The sequence below is a fragment of the Coenobita brevimanus genome, chromosome 62 (genome assembly GCF_032717465.1).
Source record: "Coenobita brevimanus isolate Jiangsu-jjx chromosome 62, ASM3271746v2, whole genome shotgun sequence".
In the NCBI taxonomy this organism is placed as follows: Eukaryota; Metazoa; Arthropoda; class Malacostraca; order Decapoda; family Coenobitidae; genus Coenobita; species Coenobita brevimanus.
Genome location: NC_137015.1, coordinates 34265560 through 34279360, shown reverse-complemented (window position 1 = coordinate 34279360; position 13801 = coordinate 34265560). Strand labels below are relative to the sequence as shown.

Genomic DNA, 13801 nt, shown 5'->3' with positions numbered 1-13801 from the left:
ATAAAGCTTTTAGATCAGATAATGAAGGTAATGGAGAGAGTTTTAGAAGGTATGATTAGAGTGAGAGTGAATATTGATGAGATGCAGTTTGGGTTTATGCCAGGCAGGGGGACCATTGATACCATATTCATTGTTCGACAGCGTCAGGAAAAATATATTGGTAAGATAGGGATCTGTATTTTTTTGTTGTTGATTTGGAAAAGGCCTTTGACAGAGTCCCTAGAGAGGTGGTGAAATGGGCAATGAAAAAGCTTGGCTTGGGGGAGTGGCTGGTTAGATGGTTATGGCTATGTACATGGATGCTCGCATCCAGGTGAGAATGAATGGAGATTTGAGTGATGAGTTTTCCGGGAACGTTGGTGTGCATCAGGGGTCAGTTTTGAGTCCCATGTTGTTTATCATGGTACTTGAAGCCCTCTCATGTGACTTCAGTAACGGACTCCCGTGGGAGATGTATGCTGATGATTTGGTGTTGATTGCAGAGAACGAAAGGGAGGTGTAGGAAAGGTTTAGGAAGTGGAGAGATGGTATGGGGCACAAGGGCTTAAGGGTAAATGCAGATAACACAAAAGTGATGATATCTGGGGTTGGTGGCTGTACTGTCAAAGACGAGGGAGAATGGCCATGTGCAGTTTGCCACAAGGACGTGGAAAGTAATTCCATCTTGTGCGGTGTTTGTGATAAATGGGTGCACAAGAGATGTAGTGGTATCAGAGGTAGACTGCTTGATAATGCAGATTTTATGTGTATGGCGTGTTGGGGAGAGCAGGTGGAGATTGTCAAGCGTGAAAGGATTGAACTTGCTAGTGAATCTTTTGGGTGTGTGGAAGAGTTTTGTTATTTGGGAGACATGTTGTGTGCTGGAGGTGGGGCTGGAGCTAGCTCTATGGCTAGGGTGAGAAGTGGTTGGAAGTAGTTCAGAGAGCTCTTGCCTCTCCTAACATTGAGAGGACTCTTCCTATGTGCTAAGGGGTTTTTGTATGCAGCATATGTTAGGAGTGTAATGCTGTATGGTAGTGAGACCTGGACAGTAAAGGAGGAGGATATTCGCAGGCTCAGACGTACAGAAATGACAATGATTAGGTGGATGTGTAGTGCATCCCTGAGTGCAAGGTCTGGGGGGGCTGGGTTTACGATGGAAGAGTTGAGAGGTAGGATGGGACTGGAGTGTATTGGTGTTGTGATGAGGAGAGGTAGATTGAGATGATTTGGGCATGTGGAGAGGATGGGGAATGATAATTGGGTGAGGAAGGTGAGAAGCGTTAATATTGGGGGTGGGGTTATGAGGGGTAGACCGAGAAAGACATGGGACAAGGTCATTAAGTGTGACCTCATGGTTAAGGGACTGAACAGGGAGGCTGCAATAGATCATGCAGCATGGAGAGCTGCCATTAGGTGACCAAGGCTGACGCTTGCAAGCATGTTGGAGCCTTTAAAAACGAAACAAAATGGAGGCCCCCCTACCTTAGATTTATATAAAGTTGAAGGCATATTGAAGTCATTCATGAGGTTTGAAATTGAACGGTTCCAATTTACCACCTCATATGACGAAAAATTTCAAGCAATTTTATTGCAGATTCCCCCCCCCCCCTCAAGATTCTTCACATTACCGAAAGTTGAAACCTCAGGTAATGGTTTTCTCCAACAACGTAAGATATGCCTAGATTTTGTTGGTAATAATATATGTACAGTATTACATACTAATAGAGCACCTCAACTGTGGTGGTCACCAACCTATGTGCCATGGCTTGTATACTATAAAAGGTAGCCAGGTTTTTAATTGCAGTCATTTCTGCAACATCAAAGGGTGAACTGTCAACTTCTAAGATTTTCATTCATTCATTCATTGCCAGATGCCATGTATCCCAAACGGGGTGGCCAAGGGCTTAGAGTTAATTGTTTTACAGGGAGGGGCACTAATCCTCCACCAACCCCACTTGACACGTAGGGAGAACGTTATGCCAACAGCATCTGGTGTTCCCAGGCGGTCACCCATCCAAGTACTAACCAGACCCAACGTTGCTTCAATATGTTAAAATCTATCTATCTATCTATCTATTGCCAGACGCCACAATCCCGTAAGGGGTGGCCATTTGACTCTGAGTTAGTTGTTTTACGGGGAGGGGCACTAACCCTCCACCAACCCACTTGCTGACACGTAGGCAGCACGTATGGTTTGGTTATATGGTTACTACCCAGCGTTGTAAATGGTTTCTTGGCTTACAGGAAACCATTTGGCTTGTCACTCAATGTAAAGCCACCTGTAAAGGAAAGAAAAGCAATAAGAAGTGACAGGAAAGATGGGAGAAATAGGAAGAGAGGAGGACAGGCACAGAAAAAGAATGATAAAGGCTAAGGAAGGAGTAGGCAGCACTACATCAAGTATGGCATTAATAGAGATCCGTCTGGAAATGGAACTCGAAAGTGACTGTTTGCTGTTTGCTAGGTTAGGTAGAAGTAAATTGATTACTTTAGCTTTGGCTTAAAAACGGAGGTCGCCCACCATCATGCTCTGGCAAGGTTAGGTGTAGTATGTGAGAGGGGTAAAAACGGTGTAACATACGATCCAAACACCAGACTTCAGGATACTTGATATTCAACTAAACAACATGAAAACCATGAACAGATCAGTATACATCTGAATCCCCCATTATCCCCATCACGAGTTCCTAATTTCAAATCGACATCGTGGTGCCATATACGCTGGGTTACCGTTGCCCAGTCCCACGAGTTTTGCCAAGAACACACTTTCATCAAAAGCAACTCAGACACCTAAAACAGTTCCCACTGCCATCATGCAGGTTGGGTTAGGTATGGTAAAATTGGTTCATAAAACCATAAATGGTCAGAGTTTCAGATTTGGGGTCTCCTTTTCATCCACCAAAATTACTTTTCAGTTTAAAAAATAGGCTGGGCCTTTATAAATTAAATTAGAATTATGTTAGAATTGGCACAGCCTAATGTATGTAGTAACTAGTAAATGGCTGGCTAAGCTAAGCTACAGTAGACCTATCTATGAAATGGCATCAAGTATAAGTAATACATGTTAGGCTGTTAAATATAAGAAATAATCAGTCAAATTAGATGCAGACGTAACTGCAAGCATAATAATGAAAACAAGGGCTAGATGAACTAGCCCCTTTTCTACTTTTTGTTTTTCCCAACACTTCACCCTCGGTGTCTCCTTTTCATCGACTAATAACACAAGTGACTGTTATATTTAGTTAACCATAGGAACAGTCACTGAAACCATTACCATATTCCAATATATCTGAATTTCTGAAATTAACTTAAACTTACCTGCTTCTGATTCCCTCTGAATTTGTCAGCAAACATTGGGACAAGAATATGTTCCGGGGCATTCGATAATGGAAAAAAATATGCATTTAATAGTGAAATACCAGAAGAGTGGAAAAATGGAGTGATTATAAAAATACCAAAGAAAGGGAGATTTAAGTGTGCGTGGCAATTGGAGGGGGATAACTTTGACGCCTGTAGTTGCAAAAGTCTTTTCCAAAATCTTGTTGAACGGAATAGAGCCAGTAATTTATAAAATTTTAAGAACCAACGGGATTTAGAAAGGGTTGTAATGATCAGATTTTTATTGTAAGGCATCTAATGCAACAAGCTAATGAGATGAAAATGCCACTTAGTATGTGTTTTGTGGATTTTGAAAAGGCGCTTGATAGTGTTTCACGTGCAGCTATGTTGAAAATATTGAGATTCTATGGTATACCAGAAAAGTTTGTAAATATTATTAGAAGCCTCCGTGAAGGTGCTTTTGTAAGGTAATGGTGCGTGGTTCTTTGAGTAATCCATTTGAAGTTAGGTAAGGAGTGATGCAAGAAGGAGTTCATTTGCCATTGCCATTTGTTTTGGTTATGGATTATGTTATGAGAAAGGTTGTAAGGAGAACAGGTGCAGGAATTAACTGGAAAGAAAATAAGAAGCTGATGGATTTGGACTGTGCTGATGATATTGTACTGATTTGCGGAAGTATTTACGAGATGCAGAGGGTTCTTGATTGTCCGGTGGAGGAAGGAGAAAAAGTGGAATTAATAATAAATTGTGGAAAGACTGAAATTATTAATATGAATGTGAAGAACCAAATGGATTGTGTGATTCGGAATAATGTGGTGAAGAATGTAGAAAATTTTAAATATGTGGGAATGATTGCATCAGCTAATGGATCATTAAACAATGAAATTGAGGAGAGGATTACACTGGCTTGGCGAGCTGTTGAAATGTTGAAATCTGTTTGGAATAATAATATGCTTTCGGTACATACTAAAGTAAAAAATTTACAAGTCCATGGTTAGCCAATTTTAATTTATGGGCATGAGTCATGGTACAGTATAATTGCAACAGATCAGAAAGTATTAGGATTTAAGAATAAAATACTGAGATGGATTCTTGGGGTAAAGTGGCAAGACAGATATACAAATGAAAGAGTAAGGGATATTACAAGAGTTGAACCAGTTGATGAATATGTGAGACTGTCCCATTGGAAGTGGCTGGGGCACATATGTAGAAAAGAAGGCAGTTTAATACAGGATGTGCCAGAGTGGACTGCTAGAGGAAGAAGAGGTAGAAGTAGGCCGAGGGAAACCTGGTTAAGGACAATGAAAAGAGAAGCAGGAGAGGAGCATTGGTGGGACCTGAAGGAGATGGCATGAGACAAATATTGATGGAGAGAGTTCATCAAGGCCCTATGCATCCCGTTGGGTGCCATAGGAAATGATTGATTGAATTGAAATTCTCAGTCGTTCATGTTCCAAGCACTTAATAAATATATAGAATATTACAGTGAAAGTACCAGTCTAATATAGCTTAAGCGACACAGAGTCAGTTGAATTTATTATTTTCACAATATTTAAAATGTTTCATAGAAAATCTTGTTTTCATGGATTAAGGGGTAACTACAGTGGGGCACCAATTTTCGCGCCTAATTGGGTCCAAAAACAATGCGCGAAAGTAGAATTAGCGAAAATTGGGGCATTGTCTTTATGGCAAAAAGGCTAATTGGTTCCCGGTTATCCTAAAGTAACATCAGATTTTCATTTTCACTTGCAATACAGTACATCAAATCACTATTGTACATTGCATTGTGAGATACAAACAATAACAACTGTACAGTACACATTATATGAGGAGAAACATACCACAGAGACCAGGTTGAGGTGTTTAACCCCTTAACCGCGGGGCGTCACTTTCGTGACGCTTGGGAGCAAGGGATCATACCGCGGGGCGTCGCTTTTGTGATTCTGTGTTATTTTGAATTCACTCGGGCTTCCAAGTGGGGGCTTGTATCATCTATCAGTACTGACAATGTCCAACACTAGTCAGCACTCCTAATCTCATCTGTACTCCCATCCATTGTTGACAATTTAGCCATTTCTCCCCGTTCTTGACTCCCCTCCCTACCCCCCCTCCATTACCCTCTCCTCTCGCCTGCCCGGCAATGCTACGCTAAGTAAATCTTCCCTGGAATTTTTCACTGATTTCATCCATTGAAATAAGCCCTATGTCGTATTCTTATACCAAATAATATATACAAGAAGGAAATCAGGTAAGTGAGAGTGCCATACACCAGGAATTGGCTAATTATCACCTGACAACACCTCACGTGCACTCGTTCGCTAATTTTCGCTGTTTTTTTCCCCTTGAAATATGCCGTATAATCTATTTTCGTAATAAATATACATGTAAGGAGGGAAGGGAGAAGCCTAAGTGATATTTACATTCACCTGGAACTACCTAATTTATAATGTATTGTCTAGATTTCCTGCCAATCATATCAGTGCTACACAAAGCTGTTTCAAGATTTAACATTGGTAGCTCTGATTATATATCTCCTAAGTAGGCCTCTAATCTATTTTCGTAATAAATATACATGTAAGGAGGGAAGGGAGAAGCCTAAGTGATATTTACATTCACCTGGAACTACCAAATTTATAATGTATTGTCTAGATTTCCTGCCAATCATATCAGTGCTAGACTTAGCTGTTTCAAGAAGTAATATTGGTAACTCTGAATAACCCCTAAAAAGGCCTCTAGGCTGGCTGGCCCTGCGTTATCAGTGTACTGTCATCTTCCGAAGTGAGAGGACGTATGTTTCTTCTTGCTGACTTCAAGGCCTTTTTTCACCCCCATGCAAATGGCTCTGTGACCTTTACCCCCTACTAAACCTCGTGTGGAAAGAGGTAAAGGGCTGACAATTGATAAAAGAGTGACTACGATCTTTCTATTGAGTAAAACAGTGCAAGTGGAATTGTAAATAATGTGTAAACAGCAAGTGAAAGTAATGAATGTAAATATACGTGAACAATGGAAAATAGTTTTATAAGTTATTTCAAGTGACAGTGCACAACACAGTGTAAATAAAATAGAAATGTAAATAACGTAAATAAAATAGAGAACGTAAATAGAAATGTAAATGAGTAGTATTATAAGAATACGAGTATATACCCTAGGAGTAATGAAAGTGAAAGTTTCACTCTAGCATGTCTGAATGCTATGAGTTATGAGAGTGAAGATGAAAGTGACATTCACTCTCAATGCCAGTATACAGGACGAGAAAGTGAATGCTACGTATTTTACTGAAAGAAATTGAATCCCTACAGTGACAATAAACTAATACTACTGAAGGAAACTTATGGATAAAGACTGTAGATATATATAAGTGTTATATAGTAATAGAAATATAAAGTGTGAGGGGTTTTATGAATAATAAATGACAGACTACTAAGAGCGAACTAGTGCCAGTGCGACGATCAGACGCGCTCGTAATTTCCATTGCTTTCACAGTGTTTTTTTTTTTTTAGTATGGATCCCAATCTACTTGAAAATTGTAGAATAGTGTTTATAGTGTTTGTATCTGGCTGTGGTAATCATATTACGGGTTGTCGGGAAGTGTAAAGTGGAGACTTCGTTACCCTACTTCAGAGGTCTCCACAAGTCCTACGGTAACCGACGAAGGCTCAACAATCATTCCAGGAGAAAGCTGAAGGTATGTGCCATAAGCATATGTAATTTTATTATTCTAGGACTAATAACTGATTTTTGGCAAATATTTTTTGAGAGTCTGTCGGAGCCCAAATAACCCCGCGGCACACGCAAGTCATTGGTAAACAAGCCCGCGGTGTAGGGGTTAATGGATGTTGGGGGTAAGTATCCGAGGCGCGTGGCGGGCTTACTTAGCCACGCCAGACGTATTGGCGCCACCTCTTGCTGCCTCGCTACCACCATGCTGTTTCCTCATACTACGCACTGTCGATTCTGGGATGTTAAATATACAGCAGATTTCACTGTTTTTTGCGCCCTTGTCCATGTGCTCAACTATCTTCCTTTTCATTTCATTATTATACTGCCGTTTCTTCACTCCAACACGATACTCTCTTTTAGCCTTGGCCTTTCCTCCCGACTTTGAATGTCCCGGCCACTTTTTATCACCACCACTGCCTCCTGGCCCTCCCCCCACACCACCAGGCTCTCTCCCACACCACCAGGCCCTTTCCCCACACTACCAGGTATAGTAGAGGCCATTGAACCTTGAGAATCCAACACAATGGAGCTAGCACGCTCGTACACAATGGCGGGAATGGGTGGACAGAGTGTTGACATGACGTCATTCAAGATGGCGGTGGGTTGCGGGCGGGCGGTGCAGGAAATTCAAAGTTCAAAATATTGTCCCAAACCCAAAATTTGTGCGCGAAAATCGATTTTTTTCAAGCGAAAGTGGAAGTTAGGGAATATTTGGTGCATGCCGCGAAAGTGGATTCCACAAATCCTGCTGTAGCGAAAGTTGGTGCACTACTGTATTTGATATGCTTTCTTTCCGGACCTCTGGACTGGTGGTGGTTTTCCGTGATAAAATTGATAAAAGGTAAACTCAAAATTTTCGTTCCTGTCCTTACAACATCTTTAAATTAATAATAATGATGATGATGATGATAATAATAATAATAATAATAATAGTAATAATAAAAATAATGATAATAATAAAATCACATTAAATGTGTGGAGGCCCCCAGGTTGTGGAGGCCTCTGGGCAGCTGCCCACTTTGCCCACTCATAAATCCGGCCCTGCTCACGACAGACAGACAGCAACATATATTGTGAAAACAAGAAGGTAAAATGATAGAGAAAGGTGAACATGTTATTATGGAAAAAATACATTTTTCCTCCTCTTTAAATGTATTTTTTTCTGCTTTGTCTCTCTGTTTGTAATAATTAGACTTAGTTGTAGATTTGAAACTGCATTACGATTATATTTTTAGCCATGGACGTGGTGTGGAAGTGGCAAGCTGCGACTCAACTCCCCTATTCCTAATAATATTTGACCCTCCACATTCATCCCCTGTGGGAGAGCCTAGCCTCAGGGGACAGGCAGTTTTCTCATTTAGGACTGAAAATTCAACCCTTTCACTCCTCTTTCCAAGCATGGGCACAATGATAACGTAAAAAATAAATCGACACTACCGTAAACGTATTTTATATCAAAAAGGTGAAAAAATATTCTTAATAATTTTTTTTCGAGCCAGTCCTAACATGTACTGAAGTCATTTGATATCATCATAGTTAATATATGCGCAGCATTTCAGTACCGTTCACATTGTTTTGGGGGGTAAAAAAAAAAATGATAACAACATGTGAGAAGTTGCAGCGCAGCAGCACCTCGTGGCGACGGATATCGGTTGCCGATATTTCTGCAACTTTCGTGCTCCATTGCAAGCCACAGAATCCGTTAGGTGTGTCTGAACTTTCTCTTCAATATGACAAAAAAAAAACACACACAAAAAAAACATCAATTTTCGAAACTTCAGAAAATGGCTTTGGCATCAGCCTGGGATGCACGTAAAATTCCGGACCCATGGCCACGGAGGAGTTAAAGCTTTTCCTCGTGATTCCCCCCCCCCCCACTATTGGGCTCTTTTATTCAAATAAAGAGAACAGCTTAGTAGTCTAGTAAAGGGGGTAATGATAATATAGTAATCCCTCTACTATCCGATGTAATAGAGCCAAAGGCATGTCCGGAAAGTGGTCCTGTCTGGAAAGTGGGCCCCTAGCTCCTGGACTGGTACTTAAGGACCCTAACCCGGCCTAACTTTGAAAGCCACCTAAATAACTCCCTACCAGACATGCATAGCACCTATTTAAACCTATTTAAGACCCTATTCACACCAGTAATGGACATAAAGCATGAAATAAATGAAAAGGAACCAAAGAATGAGGAATTAGAAGTGACTGTACCTCAGCCAGGGTACTTACAGCACGTTTGTGGCCGGCTTTTCTAAGGTTTTGGCGGTGGTGAAAATGCTCTTGAAGCTCGTACAGTAATCCAGTGTTGTGCTGCTCTTAGTTCTTTGCACTGTGAGTTATAATTGTTTAACACTGCACATTGTTCTTAACTGCACCACGCCAGTTTCAACCGCCAGTTTCAAACGCCAATTTGCACTCCACAGTTAATCCTTTGCACTCTAAATTCTAATTTCTTAACACTGCACAACACCGTAAATTCCCGTGTGGTCTAGTGGCGAGGTATTGCAATTTATTCAGTGTTTATTTACAAAGAATGAGCACATGTGGCTTCCACTGCGATAGGCATCTACTCGCCATCAGAGTTAGGCAGTAACTGTTGGGAGTGTTGGTGACGGGGAAACCGAGTTGCCAGATCCAAACAGCCACATTACCAGACTCCTCAATTTTCATTACCAAATTTAACTTTTCATTACCAAATTCTTAACCCCTACACCGCGGGCTTGTTTACCAATTACTTGCGTGTGCCGCGGGGTTATTTGGGCTCCGACAGACTCTCAAAAAATATTTGCCAAAAATCAGTTATTAGTCCTAGAATAATAAAATTACATATGCTTATGGCACATACCTTCAGCTTTCTCCTGGAATGATTGTTGAGCCTTCGTCGGTTACCGTAGGACTTGTGGAGACCTCTGAAGTAGGGTAACGAAGTCTCCACTTTACACTTCCCGACAACCCGTAATATGATTACCACAGCCAGATACAAACACTATAAACACTATTCTACAATTTTCAAGTAGTTTGGGATCCATACTCAAAAAAAAAAAAACACTGTGAAAGCAATGGAAATTACTAGCGCGTCTGATCGTCGCACTGGCACTAGTTCGCTCATGGTAGTCTGTCATTTATTATTCATAAAACCCCTCACACTTTATATTTCTATTACTATATAACACTTATATATATCTACAGTCTTTATCCATAAGTTTCCTTCAGTAGTATTAGTTTATTGTCACTGTAGGGATTCAATTTCTTTCAGTAAAATACATAGCATTCACTTTCTCGTCCTGTATACTGGCATTGAGAGTGAATGTCACTTTCATCTTCACTCTCATAACTCATAGCATTCAGACATGCTAGAGTGAAACTTTCACTTTCATTACTCCTAGGGTATATACTCGTATTCTTATAATACTACTCATTTACATTTCTATTTACGTTCTCTATTTTATTTACGTTATTTACATTTCTATTTTATTTACAGTGTTATGCACTGTCACTTGAAATAACTTATAAAACTATTTTCCATTGTTCACGTATATTTACATTCATTACTTTCACTTGCTGTTTACACATTATTTACACATTATTTACAATTCCACTTGCACTGTTTTACTCAATAGAAAGATCGTAGTCACTCTTTTATCAATTGTCAGCCCTTTACCTCTTTCCACACGAGGTTTAGTAGGGGGTAAAGGTCACAGAGCCATTTGCATGGGGGTGAAAAAAGGCCTTGAAGTCAGCAAGATGAAACATACGTCCTCTCACTTCGGAAGATGAGAGTACAATGATAACGCAGGGGCCAGGCCAGCTAGCCTAGAGGCCTGCTTTAGGGGTTATTCAGAGTTACCAATATTACTTCTTGAAACAGCTAAGTCTAGCACTGATATGATTGGCAGGAAATCTAGACAATACATTATAAATTTGGTAGTTCCAGGTGAATGTAAATATCATTTAGGCTTCTCCCTTCCCTCCTTACATGTATATTTATAACGAAAATAGATTAGAGGCCTACTTAGGAGATATATAATCAGTGCTACCAATGTTAAATCTTGAAACAGCTTTGTGTAGCACTGATATGATTGGCAGGAAATCTAGACAATACATTATAAATTAGGTAGTTCCAGGTGAATGTAAATATCACTTAGGCTTCTCCCTTCTCTCCTTACATGTATATTTATTACGAAAATAGATTATACGGCATATTTCAAGGGGAAAAAAACAGCGAAAATTAGCGAACGAGTGCACGTGAGGTGTTGTCAGGTGATAATTAGCCAATTCCAGGTGTATGGCACTCTCACTTACCTGATTTCTTTCTTGTATATATTATTTGGTATAAGAATACGACATAGGGCTTATTTCAATGGATGAAATCAGTGAAAAATTCCAGGGAAGATTTACTTAGCGTAGCATGGCCGGGCAGGCGAGAGGATAGGGTAATGGAGGGGGGGTAGGGAGGGGAGTCAAGAACGGGGAGAAATGGCTAAATTGTCAACAATGGATGGGAGTACAGATGAGATTAGGAGTGCTGACTAGTGTTGGACATTGTCAGTACTGATAGATGATACAAGCCCCCACTTGGAAGCCCGGGTGAATTCAAAATAACTCAGAATCACAAAAGCGACGCCCCGCGGTATGATCCCTTGCTCCCAAGCGTCACGAAAGTGACGCCCCGCAGTTAAGGGGTTAAAGCTAGCATTTATTCGTCATTAATTATATATAAAAGTGGAAATACATGTATACACCCTTCTCATAATTAACAGCATGTTGATTATTTTCATGCTATGTTGGCTAGCAGATTAATAAGAGAGAGCAGACAATCCACTATCTCCATCCTGCGTATCCTCATACATGTGAGAAATCCGTTTGGTAATGCATTATTCTGATTCATTACCAGACGAATTTTTCATTACCAAATTGGCCCACATTTGGTAATGAAAAATACCAAATGGCAATCCTGACAGGGGAGGGGGGAGGGGGAGGAAGGAAGGGGTGAAGGGGCTGTGGTGTAAACCAGCTGTTTAGTGCCGCACGGCAATTTCAAATTACGGGTGGGAAGAAATTTGGATTTGGGGGGGATTTTTTTTCTTTTTTTGGCCATTTTTGGGTTCCGGAGGTCCAGGCCCACAATGTCCTGTATGTGGGGTGTTCAGAAAGTGGGCGTCCGGAAAGTACGAGGATTACTGTATATCTAACCGTTTCACTTTGAATCTCTCTCCTAGATTGAATTAAATACAGGTCATATTCGCACTCACCATCCACTCACTCGATGTAGTGCTGCAGTCAGGTGTCTGCCCTTTCCTCTCCTCCATCCTTCTTTCCATCCATCATCTTCTGTCTTCCTTTTCTTCATTCTTTCCTTGTCCTTCTGCCTACGGGTAACTTTACACTCCCTCTTCTGTCTTTCTTTCCTTCATTCTTTCCTCTTCCTTCTGCCTATGGGTGACTCTATGCTGAGTGACAAGCCAAATGGTTTCCTGTACACCAGGAAACTATTTACTATGTTGGGTGGTAACCATATAACCAAATTTTGGCACCTGGTGGTTTATTGGGTAATTGTTGCGCTCCAGTCGGATTGAGCCGATGAAGGTTTATATCCAAGGGGTGGTTGGGATTGATTGCTCATGTAATGCCATTCAGGGATGAGTGAGGCTGGTCACTCATCTTAAATGCCGGGACCAACTGCCTAGCCCTGGGCTCCTACCCTCCTCATGGGGCAATGTAGGATTGGATGATGGATGGAAGGATGAAAATGTTTGAAATTATCACAACTTTTTCTATATACAGTATATGGTACTGTAATTTACGGGAAGAGGTATTTCAGTTTTATTGAGATCAGTGAAACGTCAAGCAGCAGTATTTCCATAATTTACTGAGGAGTTAACAGCAAAAAAGAACATTTACGCTATCTTTCAAAATTAAAGAAGAACAATGTCATTAGTGTTGAAGGGTTAAGTAACAAGAACGGAGACTGTATGTGTTTGTTTGTCTTGCATCCCAGGTGAAGGTGCAGGGTCAGTATGAGGAGATGCTGCTGGCAGCGTGCGAGCAGTTCTTGGGCAAGACAGAGGCCGAAGTGCAGCAGGTGGCCCTTGAGACCCTGGAAGGACACCAGCGTGCCATCATGGGTTCAATGTCTGTTGAGGTTTGTGCTAAGACTGGTGAAGGCTGGTTAGGTTTGTTTAGATTGGTGTGATTAGGATTTAAAGTAATGCATATGCCTGGTAACAGGTAGACAGTAAAGGTAACAGAGTGGCAATTCAGCTACAGTCAGTGGAAATTATAAAGCTGTAGTGGGCTGTGGATTGGGCTGTTGTGAAATGTACAGTAAATAGCAACCAGTAGGTTGTCAAGAAATCCTTTTTCCTGACATATGTGTATCTTCCCCCTTCTGACACATTTACTGTATGTCACTCATCCTTCTGACATGATATCTTTCTCCTTCTAGCATATGTAGTACCCTCCCCTTCTGACACATTTACTGTATGTCACTCATCCTTCTGACATGATATCTTTCTCCTTCTAGCATATGTAGTACCCTCCCCTTCTGACACATTTACTGTATGTCACTCATCCTTCTGACATGATATCTTTCTCCTTCTAGCATATGTAGTACCCTCCCCTTCTGACACATTTGGCACCTGCATGACAACAGACAACCTCCCCTTTTGACACCTTTACTGGATATGACCCCCCTCCCACTTTCAAAACTGTTCTTCAACCCCCCCCCCCCACTTCTGAGATGTTTCTTCAGCCCCCCCCC

General features: G+C 41.0%; 1 protein-coding gene across 6 annotated transcripts in view; it reads left to right on the top strand.

Annotated features, from left to right (window-relative positions):
- The window catches only part of Flo1 (flotillin-1), a 283677-nt gene that overhangs the window by 93754 nt on the left and 176122 nt on the right, over positions 1-13801 (top strand). For all 6 annotated transcript variants that reach the window (XM_080275747.1, XM_080275745.1, XM_080275749.1 and 3 more), the window contains one exon: positions 13040-13183. In XM_080275747.1, coding sequence (XP_080131873.1) covers positions 13040-13183 — 144 coding nt within the window. The remainder of the gene's footprint in view (positions 1-13039; positions 13184-13801) is intronic.